Source organism: Prinia subflava, chromosome 8 (assembly GCF_021018805.1).
Source record: "Prinia subflava isolate CZ2003 ecotype Zambia chromosome 8, Cam_Psub_1.2, whole genome shotgun sequence".
Taxonomy (NCBI): Eukaryota; Metazoa; Chordata; class Aves; order Passeriformes; family Cisticolidae; genus Prinia; species Prinia subflava.
Window position 1 is genome coordinate 27,940,089 of NC_086254.1, and position 15,850 is coordinate 27,955,938.

At 48.6% G+C, this 15,850-nt stretch overlaps 1 protein-coding gene across 2 annotated transcripts; it reads left to right on the forward strand.

Annotated features, from left to right (window-relative positions):
• Positions 1-347: 347 nt before the first annotated feature.
• Positions 348-15,850, forward strand: LOC134554045 (DEP domain-containing mTOR-interacting protein-like). 2 transcript variants are annotated; one of them, XM_063404324.1, is made up of 9 exons: positions 348-556; positions 6,896-7,074; positions 10,049-10,172; positions 11,289-11,467; positions 12,076-12,233; positions 12,586-12,689; positions 13,016-13,086; positions 14,360-14,464; positions 15,594-15,850. In XM_063404324.1, exons 1-9 carry the CDS (start codon positions 471-473, stop codon positions 15,713-15,715), a joined length of 1,128 nt encoding a protein of 375 aa, XP_063260394.1. In that variant the 5' UTR covers positions 348-470; the 3' UTR covers positions 15,716-15,850. The 2 variants fall into 2 exon arrangements, with proteins under 2 accessions (XP_063260394.1, XP_063260396.1); XM_063404326.1 differs by having other exon boundaries at positions 350-556; positions 12,048-12,233; positions 12,586-12,726.

Consider the following 15,850-nt stretch of genomic DNA (forward strand, 5'->3'; position numbering starts at 1 on the left):
CACCTGGGCCACCTTACTGCTCATCCCGGAGCATCCCGGCCACCTCCCCGGCCCATCCCGGAGCATCCCGGCCCATCCCGGAGCACCTCGGACACCTTCCCGCTCGTCCCGAGGCACCCCGGCCACCTTCCCAGAGCATCCCGGAGCATCCCGGCCACCTTCCCGTTCATCCCGTCCCATCCCAGGGCATCCCGGCCACCTTCCCGTTCATCCCGGGGTATCCCGGCCACCCTCCCGCTCCTCCCGGCCCATCCCGGCCCATCCCGGCCCATCCCGGCCCCCAGCCGGAGCGGGCGGCTGAGCAGGCGGCAGAGCCGGGCTCGGATTGCAGCAGGCTCCTCCTCCGGAGCCGCGGGGAGGGAAGGAGAGGCGTGGAGCCGGAGTCAGCAGCTCCGGGCTGCCTCACCTGCGGGGCGCTCGGGGAGCAGCATCCTCCGGCCCGCAGCCCCTGGGAGCATCGGCAGCCCGGCATGGAGAGCCTGAGCAGCAGCCTGAAGAAGAAAGCCACGGAGCACCACTACAGGGCTGAGGTGATGATTGCTGGAGAGCAGCTCAGGTAGGAGGTGCTGGGGTCCTCCTGCAGCCCGGGGCTCTGGGCTGTTCCCGTTAGCAGCATGCTCCAAGCTTTATCCTTGAGCAGGCTCTTTCCCCCAGGTTCTGGCGTCCCCCTCTCCTTTACCTGCTGATCCTTCCTTCATCCCCAAAGGTGCTGAACCAGGTCCTTTTCTGTCATACCTTGTCCTGCTGCTCCTCTCTGGCGTCTCCCACCCTTCAGCCCCAGGTACCAGGGGTCTCATGGGTGAGTTTAGATGGCAACAGAATTTTTTGTCCCTTTCCACCTTTCCCGAGGCACGGAGAGTGATGTGGTGGCACTGAGCAGCCCCACGAGGTCCCTGATCCCTGGCTGGATGAGGACAGCAGCATTTCTGGGGATGCTCAGACTTTTGGGGTGACTTAGAAGGGCTTTCCATGGGTGCCACGTGCCTGAGCTGGATCTTCCCTTTCCTGAAAGTCTCTTCTGGGAACTTCTGCTGGTTTGTAGTCCCAATTCTTCAGCAGCTTCTGAGGATTTTCTTCTTATGAAGACAGAAATCCAGTCTCTCATGCAATGTGTGGCTGAGAAAATGTGTTCCTTGTGTATCTGGGGTCAGAACTCCCTCCTTGCTTCCAAGCGTCTGACCGTGGCCTTTCCTAGCTCTAGAGCAGAGTTTGCTTGTTGGTATCTGGAACCATTCTGGTTTGTTTTGAAATGTGGGTGGAAAATAGGAAATATATCCTTGATAATGTAAATAGTTCAGAGCCTGAGTGTGCGATCATCAGATCCCTAAAATCAGCTTGGTGTAGGTGTGTTGTCCATTCTCAATGAGCACTGTTAGCTTTAGCTTTATTATTTGTACTATACCAAGGATTGATAACTTCCAGCTAAGGATTGGGGCCCTATCCTGAAAATACAGCAAGGGACAGAGCAGGTTTATTCATATTTATATCTCCAGTATTTTACTCACAGGCCAGAGGAAAGGGTCAGGTATTCAGAGAGAAAATAAAATAATCAAGTTCTGTGTTAAAACTGTGTTCTGTATGTGAGAGGTGATGTGCCTTCCCCATACCTGTTGCAGGACAGGAGCAGATCACACCCTGGACCATTTGATGATTGTGACTGTAAGCACAAGAAGGGGATACAGTAAATTTGTTTGTGAACAGAACTCTTCCAGTACACTGCACGCTGGGCTAAAGTTGAATAGAAACCCCAAAGTTTATGTAGTTTGGGAGACATCTATCTTTTTTTTTTCTTCTTTATCTTTTCCCCCATAGCTGCAGTGCCTTGAAGTTTCCTGGTTTAGGGAGCTCCCAAAATCTGAGAGTTCCCAGTGAGGGAGAGGAGGGTCCTTTTGCTGGGGCACACTGCAGTTGCACCCTTTGCTTTGGTCTGGGCAGGAGGCTGCTCCCAGTGCAGAAGGAGGGGAAGGAGGTGTTGGTGTGAAACCTGGGGAGGAGGATGAGGAGATGGACACCAGCCTGGAACTGGGCTGCTCCTTGCACTGAGCCTCTGGCTGGAAGGAGAATGGAGTGAGGCAGAACACACAGAGTCTGAATTTCTCTCCTGTGTTTTGGGGCTCTCACAGCCTGGCAGGTGAGGAGTCAGTGGTGTGGATCTTCCTGGAACCTGGACTGCCAGTGGAGAGCAGTGGGGAAACTGAGGCAGAGAGGCTGGGAGGTATGTCAGACAAGAGCAGATGGACAGGGCTAAATGTCCACGTTGTCCTCCCCTGCCTTTCCCCAGATGTGGAACACAGAGGCACGGAAAGGAGCCTTGCAGCTGCCCTGACTCAGTAAACCTCCATCAGCAAACAACGCCGCTGTATCCACATGAAACATCAAACATTTGTTTTTCCCTGCTCCCCGCTTCCTGCCCTGCCTCCCCACCATCACATGAAATCAAACAAACCTTTGCTCCATCTTTACAGTTCTTTGGCTTCCCAGCAAGTTTGCAAAATCCCTCAGAGTTTGGTTTGGCTGGAGGGGAGAGTCTGTTCAGTGTCAGGCTGCGCTTCCCAGCCAGGAATAGCAGCACAGGCGAGGCTGGCCGGGAACGGGGCGGATCCTGCAGGGATCGGGGGAGATTGGCCAGAGTGGTTTGGGTTAGCCTGGCTGCCAGGGACCCTCTGCTTCAACAGCTGTCTGCTCCAGGGAGGGGGAAAAAGATATTATATATAAAATATATTTACATTTCCACTATCCCTCCATATATATATATAATTATATTTATTATATTATAAATATAATACATATTACAATATTATAAATATTATAATTAAATGTATATATAATATATAAAATAGATTTATATTTTGAGTATATCTCCATATATATTATAATAGCTATAAATATTAGAAATATAATAAATATTAAAATATTATAGTTATTATAAATATTGTTACTAAATTTATATATTATATATAAAACATATTTATATTTTGAGTATACCTCCATATATGATAATATTTTAATATTATAAAACTATTATAACTATTATAAATTTTATAATATGATCACAATTATAAATATTATTATGAAATATATATTTTATATAGAAATATATTTATTTTTTGACTCTCTATCCACTAGAAGGACAAAAATAAAATTCTCACTGGTACTTTGGCCTTGAGTGAGACTGAGCTGCTGGCTCAGGCTCGTCCCTCACGTCTGCTGTCGTTCCTCTTGTGTCAGACGTATAAACTCTCATGAAAATCACACGGGTTTTACTGGGCGTTGTGTATTCCTGGGTGGCATTCTGTAAGAGAGGCCCAATTAGTCACCTCTAATTGCAACAAATGCCTTATCTACACAGAGAGCTTCTGGAGCAGCTTCCTTGCTTTGCGCTCACACCCTGCTGCACCCGGAGCTCCTCAAGTAGGGACAAGCCCTGGTGCTGCCTTGTCTGGGTATTCCCATGCTCTGGAGAAGAGCTGTGCTCTAATAGTTCATTAAGCTGCATTAATCACTCCTAAACTTAAAATATACTCAGTAAATTTATGTCTTGCACAGAAAAAGTGAGAGGAGAGGGAAGCTTTTTTTTCTTACAAAGAATAAAATTGTGATTTCTGCCACTGTACAAAACTTTCAGAGCTGACAAGTGTTTTATTTGGTTGGTTTGTTTGTTTGTTCCTGTGAAGAGAGGAACAGAAAAGATCTTTTGGATGATGCATCTTTCCAAGGCCACTCATTTGTATTTAGCTGCTGTGGGGAATGTGAACTGCAATGAATATCCTTGAAAGATCCACCTTGTCATTTGAGATGCTCAAGGTCTGTTTACATGGGAGGCGAGGGAGAGTTTATTCCTCTTCTGTTTGGATGTCCCTTTCAATAAGGTTACCCAGGATGAATAATGATGGCTTTGTAGTGACCTTGACAAAGAAACAATTTGCTTACCCAACACAACCTACCCAAAGCAAACGCACGTGGAAGCTCTGCCTGCCAAGCCAGGAGTGTTTCATAAGAGCCCATTCTCCTGTTCCAGCAAGTGTTTTATCCTGACCTTATCTTGCCTTTATTTTTATTTTTTTAATATCCTTTTGAAGAAGTAATATTTCCACAGGGTGGATTTTGCCATCTAGAAAACTCACAATATTGCATATTGTTATATATTTCCTTAATCTTTTTATCTGGAAGTCTGATTAGAACCCACTCATGGGTTTCACCAGCTTTGTTTTTGTAACATCACAAGAGCTGTTACATCCTGTGGCTGAAGGACAAAGTTTGTCTCTTCAGGGTTGACAGGAAACAGTAAACAAGAGGAAAGTGAAAAGTCCACAAGGACACTGGGGCCAAGCCTCTTCCGCTGCCCTCAGTCTGCAGGACAGAGGGAAAACTTGTCACAGGCTTAAAACAGCCCTTAAAGGTCCAAGATGCTGCTCCAGAGGTGCTGAAATACCCCTTAATTCCTGTCCTGGCAATTGCTCCCAATCAAATATTTTCAGAATAAGTGTATTTTTAAATTTTTGAATCTTTGGCCTTAGCAGCATTGCTTCCTAATTTTTTTTTTTTTAATTTTATTTGTCTCCTTCAAAGTCTGTGCATTTTTTCTGTATTCTGAAACAGGATTAAATAAAGGGAATAAAATAGGGGAAATAGTGTTCTTCTGACCAATTTCTATTCAGGCCTTGTGTGATTATGGTCTATGTATTATTGTATGTGTAGGGGGTGTGTGTGTGAGTGTAAATATATATATATATATATTCTTTATAGATGCCTGTAGACTCTTGATGGCAATAGAGCACTCTTGGAACATTGCTTATCTTTACCAAACATTCCTCTAAAGTGCCTTCCCACTTGCTGATTGTGAAGTAAAGAAAACATAAATATTGGCTGTGTCTTCCCCCATAGGTGGGGAGCCTCTGTTTGCAGTCTCTGCTGACTGTGTCTGGTTGCATTTTGACAGTGGACCGTGAAATAAAGGAAGAAAAAAGACAAAAAGCTGTAAAAATAGCAAGGCAGCTGTCTGTGGACTGTTCTTTCTGGGTAAAACCCATCTGCAGAACGAGTGCTGGTCACATGTGGGAATCAGCCTTCCAGGAAAGGACTGAAATGCTGGATACAGACCTCAGGATGTGAGGGAGGCCTGTGCAAGGCAAGGCCAGGAGTTGGTTCTGCAAGAATCTTTAATTGAATATTTTAATTAGCAGGAAGGTCTGAAAACTTCTGTCAACTTCTAAGCATTAATTGCAACAATCAATTACTAATTATTCCTCTAGCCAAACATTTTATGGTAAAACATCTAGGAACTTGGTAATTATAAATCCTGCAATATAGGATTATCCAGTATTACCTGATAGCTTTTTAGGGTATTTAAACTTCTTGTGAGGTACCTAAAAGTGTTGTCCAACAGGCATAACTTTTCCAAAAAGAATAAAAGAACTTGAGGCATGAAATAACAAAAGGCTGCAGTGTTTAATGCCTTAGTAAAACTCACTGGCCTGAGGCAAAACGGGGAATTGGGATGAATAATTTGAAACTAAAACCATCCTGGAATTACAGAGATGTTTAATTAATATCTCCCCTCAGAGCCTGCTGCACACACTGGGCATTTTCCAGCACTGGTGTTTTGGGAACGGTCCTGCCTGCAGGGCAGAGGTTTGGCCCCTGCACAGATCTCCTGCCAAACTGGGCTGGCTTTGGCTGCAGCACAGAGGAACTCTGTGCCCTGTGGCTCGCTCACTTGTCAAGGTCCTTTTGAAAGTCAAAGCTGTGCTCACCTGAGTGACCTTCCCCCATGTCTCTCTCCACCTGAGCTGCAGGCCAGGCAGAACATCAGGGCTGTTGGGATAGGAGCATTGTTGTTTGGGGAAACTCTGTCCCAGTCAATCCCAGCTGGACTCAGAAAATGTCAGGACTGTTGTTCACTGCTGCTGTGGGTTAGGGGATGGATGGATTAGGTACTGCTGGGACCCACCTGGAACTCTTTGTTTGGACAGGAGAAAGGAGGGCTCCTGCTACTGCTCCCGCCTGGAGTTATGAGCAAGGCTCTGTCCTTTATTCCTGCTTTCATGGCCATGGGGAAGGAGAACTAGACACAGAATCATGCCAAGATAATAAATACAAGTCCTGCTATTTTTTTCTGAGTTTTTTTCTGAGTTTTGTCCCCTCTTCACCCCCTTTGGTGGCTGCTGTCGGTTTTAAAGGCTTGTTTAGGAGGAAAAGACACGTGTGGGTCATACTACATCTGCTCAGGGAACCTGAGTGGTGGCAGGAGTGATGCCTTGGGAAGGCTGACCTGAAACAGAGACTGGACAGAGCTAGACAATAAAGTAGGGATTTATTGAAAGGCCTTTAGGATACACCTTGGGCAGGACAGGAGCTTAACCAGGGCTACACCCAAGGTGGACTAAGAATGGTCACAAAATGGACAACTGGTCACGAGGTCTTACATTTTTATAAGTTTTGGTCTATTTGCATATTGGGGTTTAATTTTCCAATTACAGCTTCAGGTTATGAGGTCTCATCCTTCTTGTTCCTCCCTTCAGCCACCCTGGTTTGTGCTTTTGGGTCTGAAGGTTGTCCTTGGTCTTCAGCAGGAAAAGGATTTGTTTTGTGTCCCTGCTCTGTGAAGAGCTGAGTGACCCTGAATGTGAGCTCAGAACTGCACCCCTGGGCAGCACAAAATCTGAAAAACATGAAAGCTGTAACGTAAGGCATGAGGAGGAGAGAAGGGGATGGTGGAGAGGTTTCTTGGGATTGACTGATGCAGTCTGGCCGTGCCAAGGCGTTTGTTTGAATTGCTCGGCCTCGGCTGCTTGGCACCAGTGCCAGCACATCCAGCGTGCTCTCTGCAGGCTGGACAGCTTTGGGCCATCAGCCCCGAGCTCCCTTGGGCTCCCAGCTGTGCCTTTCCCCCCAGGCTTCGCCTGCACGACGGGAAGCTGGTGAAGGACAGGCGGTACCACCTGCGGACCTACCCCAACTGCTTCGTGGCCAAGGAGCTGACGGACTGGCTGGTGGAGCACAAGGACGCGCCCGACCGCGAGACCGCCATCCGCCTCATGCAGAAGCTGATGGACCACTACATCATCCACCACGGTGTGTGGGGCTCCTGCTGCCCCCAGGAGGGGCTCTGTGTGTGCTCACACCCTGTGTCCCCCAGGCCAGCACGCAGGAGCACGGCCAGGTCCCTGTGTGTGCCACCCTGCCGTGGGGAGGGCTCCTGGAGGAGCTGGGATGGGGCTGGATCTGTGTGAAGCTGTGCTGCTTTAGGGGATGCTGTGTTGCTGTGTCAGTTCCCTCCCCACCAGAGAAGGGGATGGGCTGTGCACTGGTAAAATGATGTCTAAAGTGGCTCCTCTTTGAAAGCAAGCGGGGTGACACCTGACCTGTATTCCTGTACCCAGGCAGGATGTTTGTACAGCAGCTGCTCTGGCTCATGTTTGTGTCACACAGAAATGGAGGCTGAATTACAGCACGTGCTTCACATCTGCAGGAAAATTCATTTTCTTGCCGTAAGACCCCAGTATTCCTTAATTTCCCCATGATGGGACAAATAGGGCTGTGGAGTCAACATCACTCCAAGGAAAAGTTGATCTGGCTCTTGTAAACTTGGAGCTGAAGGAATCCTGTCTTCCTTGGGATTTAAGTGTGTGCTGCCAATACAAAAGCTTGTCTGTGGAACCTAATTAAAAAAAATCAAAAAAGGAAGGAAATTAAAAAGGAAGCTTGGAGAAAAAGCAGATTGATGCTCAAACCCAGCTCTTAGCAGTTCTCAGGTTTTTTCCTTTTTAAAATTTCTTTGGAACTTTCAGGAGTTTTGAATTAACTCAGGTCACATACTGAGCTCTGTGCTGCAGAGCAAGGTCCAGCCCTTGGTCCTGATATAACAACAGAATAAAAGTTGTGCTTCAGATGGGCAAAAAGCAGTTCCTGTCCATGCGGCTTCCAGGCCCAGCCAGGAACAAAACCCCAGAGTGTCAGACAGCCCTGGGACACCTCTGCCATGGGTGGGAAGGGCTGTGGCTGAGCTCTCCTGCTCCCAGGGCTTGGGACAGGGGCTGTGGCAGCCTGGAGCTGGGAGCTGCTTTGTCACACAAGGATGTAGCTGAGGAGACAGAAGCAGATGATGACCAAATCAAACCAAACCCTCTCTTCCCTCCCCTTCTCTGGGGTCCAAATATAGCTGCCTTTGACCACTGCAATGCAAACACTCCCTGTTGCCATCTGCCACTTGCTGAGGGTTTACATTAAACTGCCTTGAATAAAAATAAACTACTGCTGGGCTTTATCACAAAAAGCTGAAGCAGGGAGTTCTCAGTTAACCATTAACGCTTACACTTGATTATTTTTCCATCTCTCCAGCTGACAGTTTCAAATAAATCCATTAGTTAATTAAACCTGTGCAGCGCTGGGTACCAGCACTGTTTTGATTGCTTATTAGGACATGTCCCTCCTGCTCCTGTGACAATTCCTGGCAGGACACAGAAGCTGGCTTTCCAACTTGCTTTGTGTCCATTAATTTTGTTAGTGCTGTGGAGAGAGGGCTGCCAGCTAATGCAGCACAGCGCTGGGTGCTTGGCAATTGTCTGGCTGAACTGTTTGCCCTCTTCTCCCCTGGCATCCAGCTAATTACCTCATGAAGATCATCATGCTGCCTCTTAATTGTCTGGTGTGCTTTGAGCTTTGGTTCTATTACACGCTGGAAACACAATGAAATTGGTCTTTAAATAGGAAACTGCTTTGGTTTTCCATGGGCATGGTCCTCTAGGATTTTTTTGTTCTATTCCTGGTTGCAATTGGTTTGGAATAGTTGCTCCTTGGAATTATGAGGCTGCAAACTTTCACTGTTAAAACAACTTTCTCATCCTGCCCTCGTGCTGGGTGAGTCACAGGCTTTAGAGTCCTGAGACAGCTGCTCTGCAGGAATGATGAACCCCAGATAATCTGACAAGTTTTGGCATTTTGCTGCTCACCTGAAGGGGAATGTGGTTTTGCCAGTCTACTCAGATGGATGAAAAAGTGTTAAAATTTTCACAAGAAGTATCTTGAATCTTTTGAATTTCACCCTACTGGATGGTGATACTTTAGTGAGGAAACATTTGTGGGATTTCTTTTTCCCTTTGACTAATTTTCTTTATTTCCCTGGCATATTCTTTATTCTGTTTTTTTGGTGGTTTTGTTTTTTTACTACTTGAATTTCTTCTTCTTGCTTCAGATATGTGGATCTGAAGGCTGGCTGACTTTTAAGAGCTGAACTAAGATTTTTGGGCTGGGATTTTTTCTCTTTGTTTTAGGTTTTTGGGGGTTTATTTGTACTTGTAGTCTAGACTCTGTTTCAGGCAGGTTTATCTCACAACTGTATCCCAAATATTTACCTGCTAAAGGCTACATGAACTATAAAACTGTGCACTTACTGTGTGCCCATCCCCAAGATGAATCCAAGGTTTTTCATACAGATTTAGTCATTCCAGTTGTATTGCACCTAGCTTTGAAGGAAATATTCTATTGAGGTCAGTTTGCCATGCAAATGAATTGGGCAGGGTTGGCACAAAATGATGTGGAAAATCTTGTGCCATTTTTTATTTTTTAGCTTGTGAACATTTTTGGCAGACAGAGGAGATTTTATGGGGGTTGAGTGCAGTGTGGGGTTTTTTCCTCTGTCCTCCAAGTCTGCTTACATGTGGCTGTACCTTTTTAAAAAAAGTTGATTGAGGCAATTATGTTCATCCTGTTTCAGTTTATATCAAAACATCAATACCTAAATGAAGAAAAAAAAAAGAGCTCATTTTTTTTAATGAATATTTTAGTACCCGGCACAAAATGCAGACTCCAGGTTTGCCAAGGTCTGTACAAGGGATTGAACTCTCCTACCAACATGAGCTTCAGGCATTCATGAGCGGGTCATTTTTGGGGACTGAGGGCTGGGATGCTGATTGCTCCATGGGATGAAGGGCTCAGGGAAGGACAGGACATGCAGCCCTCACAGCTTTTAGCCTGGAGACAACATCCTGCTGAGCGTGGGCCCTGTGTGTCCACCAGGGACTGACATCCCTGCCCCGTGTCCTTCCAGTGTGTGACGAGCACTCGGATTACAAGGACGCCAAGCTGCTGTACCGCTTCCGCAAGGACGACGGCACCTTCCCCCTCAGCAAGGACGTGAAGGTGTTCATGAGGGGCCAGAGCCTCTATGAGAAGTACGTGACTCCTGCCCTGGTTTGGGGCGCTGGGACTGTGCCCTGCTGGCTCTGCTCCTGCTGGCTCTGCTTTTCCTCCTCTGCACTCCCTGCTGTCCCACTGGAAAATGCTGCTCCCTGAGCCCTGGCACAGTGCAGGACAACCAGCGTCCTTGGGGGTGGGACAGGAGGTTTACTGTGAACTCATGGATGCTTCCAAGGCTCCAGCCCAGTGCAGGGTCTGGGGTGTGGTGCAGGGAAGTGCAGTCTGAGTGCTCCTGGGATGAGCCCGTCCAGTGGCCATTCCCAGCACTCTTCCAGCCTCCTCGTGCGAGCTGCTTCCACCAGCTGTACCAGGACTTATGTCCCACCAAAGTCAGCAAGGTATGGGACTTTCAGGACCCTCATGGGCCTGGGTCCCTGCCCCTTGCTTAGCCTATTTGCAAAATTTCTAATGGAAAAAGTTATTCCCGGAGACTAGAGAAAACTCCTTCCACCTGCAAGTGTTTAATTTGCTTTGTGTTGATTGTTTCTGGTTCTAAATCCAAGGCATCTTTCCAGAGTTTAACCCCAGCCCATCTCTGGACCTGGTTCCTGTAGCAGCCTCTTCACAGCCTCTCTGGCAATGAGAGTCACAAGCTGGCCCTGAAGGGGAGCCCTCCCTCCGGTGCTTTGGGTGTGCCCCGTGCCAGATGCGCATCCCTCGTCCTTGGCTCTGATCCGCAGCAGTGACCGCGGGCTGGGCAGAGCATCCAGGCGCTCTGACGGCTGAGCCGGCTGCACCCTCTCGTGGACACTCCGGATTTCGCTCTCGCACGCTGCCAGAGGAACACCTGCCCACTGAAACCCACCCCATCCTCGCACAGGGACTGTCTGCCTTGTGTCACCCACGCTCACCCGCTTGCTTGGCTTTCCCTGTGACCTTTAGCTGAGCTCACAGCTCCACTGCTTTTGCTGGAGCTGCTGCCTGACGGTGATGAAGACTTGCCAAGGTGCTCCTCCCTCCCTGCCCGCTGCTCCCCGGCAGGAATGCTCTGGCTGCAGTGCTTTGCCCGCTCCTCCTTCACCCGGCTGCAGTTCCCGTGGGGATTGGCAGGGATGTTTGGCTTCACGGGAGCCTTGTCCCACCTCTGCCAGGCTGGTGAGCATGGAAGAGTCAATCCTGAAGGTGAGGGAGGAGAACTCGGTGAAGTACCAGAGGACTTTCCTGGGCTCTGAGATGATCGACTGGCTCATCCAGGAGGGAGAAGTGGAGAACAGGCAGGAGGCAGTGGAGCTGGGACGGGCTCTGCTGGAGCACGGGATCATCCAGCATGGTGAGCCAGGGTCTGCCTGGAGCTGGGGATGAGCGTGGCTGTGAAGGAACAAATCCCCATTCATGCCATGCAACAAGTGCTGGTCAAGTGCCCACTTGGAGATGGCAATGGAGTCTTTTAGTTCTATGTTTGGAGCTGGTGACCTTTGAAACTGGAGCAATCTTTTACCATCCACAAAGGCTTTGAGATGAAATCTGAGCTCTTGCTCTTCAGTTCTTCAAAGCCACCGGCCACAGGGATGGGCTGCGCCCCTGGGCTTGGAGGGCTGGGGAGTGAGGATGTAATGTTAACTCCTCTTGGCTGGAGATCATATCCATCTGCTATAATTAAACTCCCAATTTGGAAGGCAGGGAGTCCTCTGAGTGTCCTGGGACGGGGGCAGGTGGGGGCTGTGACACCGAGTGCACCCCTGGAGATGGCACCTCTTGGGGGTGCTCCCTGCAGGCAGCATCCCCAAATGGGCAAAAAAGCTTCAGCCGATCACAGGGGCATTAAAAGCAATTCATGAGGGTCCCTCAGGATATTCATTATGTATTTTTCCACCCCCTCAGCCTCTCCCTCCTCCCCTGTTCTCTCCTAGTCTCCAATCGGCATCACTTCTTTGACAGTGACATCCTCTACCACTTCTGGATCAACTTTCGGCGGCGGCGGCGCCTCACGGAGTTGCTCAATGAAAACTCTTCCCGTGCCCTCTCCGAGAGCCCTGACAGCCCCTTCTGCCTTCGCAAGCTCAACCCAGACCCAGGCAACACCAGCTTCCTCTCTGGTAACCGTGGGGCTGAAAGCAAGGATTCCATCACCAGGGTACCCCGGGGATGAGGGTGTTGTTCCAGCAGAGTTTGAGAGGTTCCTCTGGGCATGCCATGAAGTGAACACCCATCTCATTGGTTTCTGGGTGATGTCACTATGCAGTGACAGTCTCTAGCACAGTCCCCTGTCTCAGGAAAATAACTCAGCATCAGATCAGCTCTTGATCTTTCTTTGAAGCTGATTTTACTCTTTCTAAGCTTTCTCAGTGCACAGATACCTTTCAAGTGTAGGTCAGTCTTGGGGAGGAAGTTTTTTATTTTAAATTACTCTGTTTTTTTCATTGAACAATTTTTATGTGCCTCTTTCAGTCCAGACCAGCAAGGAGATCAAAGTTGTCTCAGCAGTTCGAAGGAGCAGCATCACGTCCCTCTCTGGAAACTCCAACGCCTACTTCAGTGCTCCTCCTACCTTGGTATTCCCTCCTGTGCCTGAGTGCAACCCCAAATCAGGTCTGGGCTTCTGCATTGCCTGTTCTTATATGGGAGACATCTATTCCTCCAGGGCATGGGCTCAAGCCCAGGTCCAAACCCACCAAACCCCTCAGCCTCAGCTCTGCCTCTTGATTTGAAAGGCTGTGCATGTCTGGAAAATGCTGAGATGAACGCAAAGGTTTCTGTGTGCAGGAACTGTGGCTCTAACATCTGTTTCCCAGCCCAGAGCAATCCCCAGGCTGCCTTGTTATGCACTTTACTGTACAAAACCCTTGATTCTGATAGAATCTGTCACCTTCTGCTCTAGTGTTAAAGAGACCCGTCACCAACGAGGAGCTGCTGTCCCCTGGGGCCCCCTATGTCAAGAAAACGCTGACTGTGAGTGACCATTGGGAGTGGCACTGCTAATCCAGCAGTACCCAGCTCCCTGCCTGCTCCTTGGGGGTTTTCTGTTGGCTGCTCTGACCTCTCTACACTAAAACCTTGACTGCATGTCACAGCGTCGTGGCTTTTTGTTGGTGACTCTCTAGGGGTCAATGTCTTCATATATTCTTGTGGGTGGAAATGTGCTGAGCCCCTGTGAGAGCCTGATGTATATCCATTAGGTAGATCAGGGAAAAAAAAAGTTTTCTGGCCACAAAAAAATCTCCTATTTTGGAGTTTTTTTGCCATTGGTGAGGCCCTGGCACAGGCTGCCCATAGAGGCTGTGGCTGCTCCATCCCTGGAAGTGTCCAAGGCCAGGTTGGATGGGGCTTGGAGCAACCTGGGATAGCCCCGAGTTTGGGGCTTTTGCTTTTTAAATTATTTCTAATGCTGTAGGACTGATCAAGCCAGGGCTGGTGGGTATTGGGTGGAACAGCTCCTGCCCTGTGGATCCTATTGCACTTGGTTTTTTTGTGTCTCATCCCTTCACTGCCCACCTCTGAAAGGGGCAATCTCACAGAGAGCAGTGTAGGAAGTGTGAGGGCTGCCTGGCCATGCTGCTTTGGCACCAGGAAATGTGGATCAAGTTCCCAAATTAAGTGTGCTGTAAAAAGTGGTGGGAAGGCACAAGAAAAAATCAAGCTGGTGATTAGCATGGCATGTCTGAGGCTGTGCTGTTCATTCACCTCCTGAACGTTCTTGCCCTGCCCTTCAACTCTGCCAGCCTGGGCCATTCATGGCTCATTTCCTCCTGCTTAGCTCTGCAGTTGCTGTTATTTATTTATACGGGTGATGTGCAAAGTCCCTTGGGAATTCCTTTTCTCTTTTGGTCACTTCAGAGGGCCGCAGTGTCACAGCAAACTGCTCTGGCAGGCTGGCACCAGGAGGGGCAAGGCAAGAGCAGCCCCTTCCACCCAGGAAATGCTCTGCTGTGCCAAGGAAAAGGCAGCCTGTGCGTGCTCTGGGAATGTTCTCAAGCATGCTCATGGTGCATGCCTTGCACTTCACCTTGATGCTGCCTGTGATTCTCTTTCCTGCTCAGGCTGACAGGGAATTAATCAGCTTTGCAGGGAGCAATTAATCAGTTCTGCATCTCACTTGGTGCACGGCCCTTTCCCTCCTGCCCAGAACCGGATAGGATCATGAGCTCTGTCTCTCTGGGAATTGCTGCCTCTCCTCTCTCCAGCCCATTCCTTGATTTTTAAGCCCCTTTTGTTTTCCTTGCAGATCGTGGGGGATGCAGTGGGCTGGGGGTTTGTGGTTCGAGGAGGAAGACCTTGCCACATCCAGGCAGTGGACCCAGGAGGACCTGCTGCTGCTGCAGGGATGAAGGTACTGCCGACTCATGGAGGCTGAACAGGAGACAGGATTTGTGCCCTGTTTGAGCTTTTTGGGCTGGACACATCCTCCAGGATATTCCCACCTGCTGCCCCGGGGATCAGGCTGATGGAGTGGACACATGGAGCTCTGGGAGGGAGGGATGCTCTCTGCAGGCAGAGTGCCCCGTGTGTGGTGGCAGAGTGGAGGATTTGCCTTTTCCAGGGCAGCACAGGGGCTGTGGGCATCTAAAACGCAAAAAAAACCCCTGTAAAAAGTAAACCATCCCTGTGCCAGACCTTGGAACTATCAAAACTGTTTGAGCTACTAAAAACAAAGCAGAGAATTCCAGTGACTTTATATAACCCCAGGGAGGCAGGGAAGGAGCAGAGCTTTGTCCTGAGTCACCTGCTCTCACAGTTCCTGAGCATTTTGTTTCCCTGCTATCAGCAATGGAGTTCTGCATGGAGGTGTTTTCCATGTACAACACCCCATAATAATATTAAATTGATGCCTTGATTTGATTCATCAAGTAACTTCCAATATTTCCAGCTCAGGAGAAATGAACTTACAGCTTGAAACTCACTTTAGGCCCAGTCATGTGAGTTTGCTGTGAAGTGTTAAGCATGAATGAAAGAAGTGTTGAGTTTCCCACTTCCCTACAGAAACCCCAGCAGCAAGGGAATAATTTCTAAAAGCTGATATAAATCTAAAGTCACATGAATATCTGAAATAATGGGATTCTTCAGAGGCAGTGTGACTCCTTGTTTGCTTCAGGCAGGATTGGAAGGGGATGGATGAATTTCTTTCATTTACTCAAGAGCCCAGTTAATTTCTCCTTACCCAATCTCATTTGCTACCAAATTGGTGGATGTTAATATTGTGCTTCATTTCCATCTGTGAAATGAGCCACTGCACATAAATAAGTCTTTTTTTCCTCTGTTAGCTCACAACCTAAATCCCTTTGGTCCTGTTTTTATGACACAGTGATTGCAGCACTGTGATTATTGATGTACGGGGTGGTGATGCCCGAGGGTTTCCAGGATTTTGACACAAATTATTTGCATCACAGCCCCTGGCTCCAGTTAATCCCAGGCAGGAGGTGCTGTGGCCCTGGAGCTGAGCTGTCCCTCCTCTCTTGCAGGTGTGCCAGTTTGTTTTCTCAGTGAATGGGGTGTACGTGCTGCATCTGGACTACCAGACCATCAGCAGCCTCATCATGACAGGACCACGGACTCTGGTGATGGAGGTCATGGAGGCCATTGAATGAGCCAGGGAGAATCATCCCAGGGCTGGCTGGAAAGGATGGACTGTGGGGAGGGACCAAGCTCGACCGCTCACTGTGATGTGTCACCCAGGCATTTTGATGTGTTTTCAAATAAATACATTCTAATGGACAAA

Coding starts and splice junctions, on each gene's coding strand:
- LOC134554045 (XM_063404326.1), top strand. CDS start 471: ATGGAGAGCCTGAGCAGCAGCCTGAAGAAGAAAGCCACGGAGCACCAC. Junction 10,173..11,288: donor GGCCAGAGCCTCTATGAGAA/GTACGTGACTCC, acceptor CACCTCTGCCAG/GCTGGTGAGCATGGAAGAGT. Junction 13,087..14,359: donor ATGTCAAGAAAACGCTGACT/GTGAGTGACCAT, acceptor TTTTCCTTGCAG/ATCGTGGGGGATGCAGTGGG.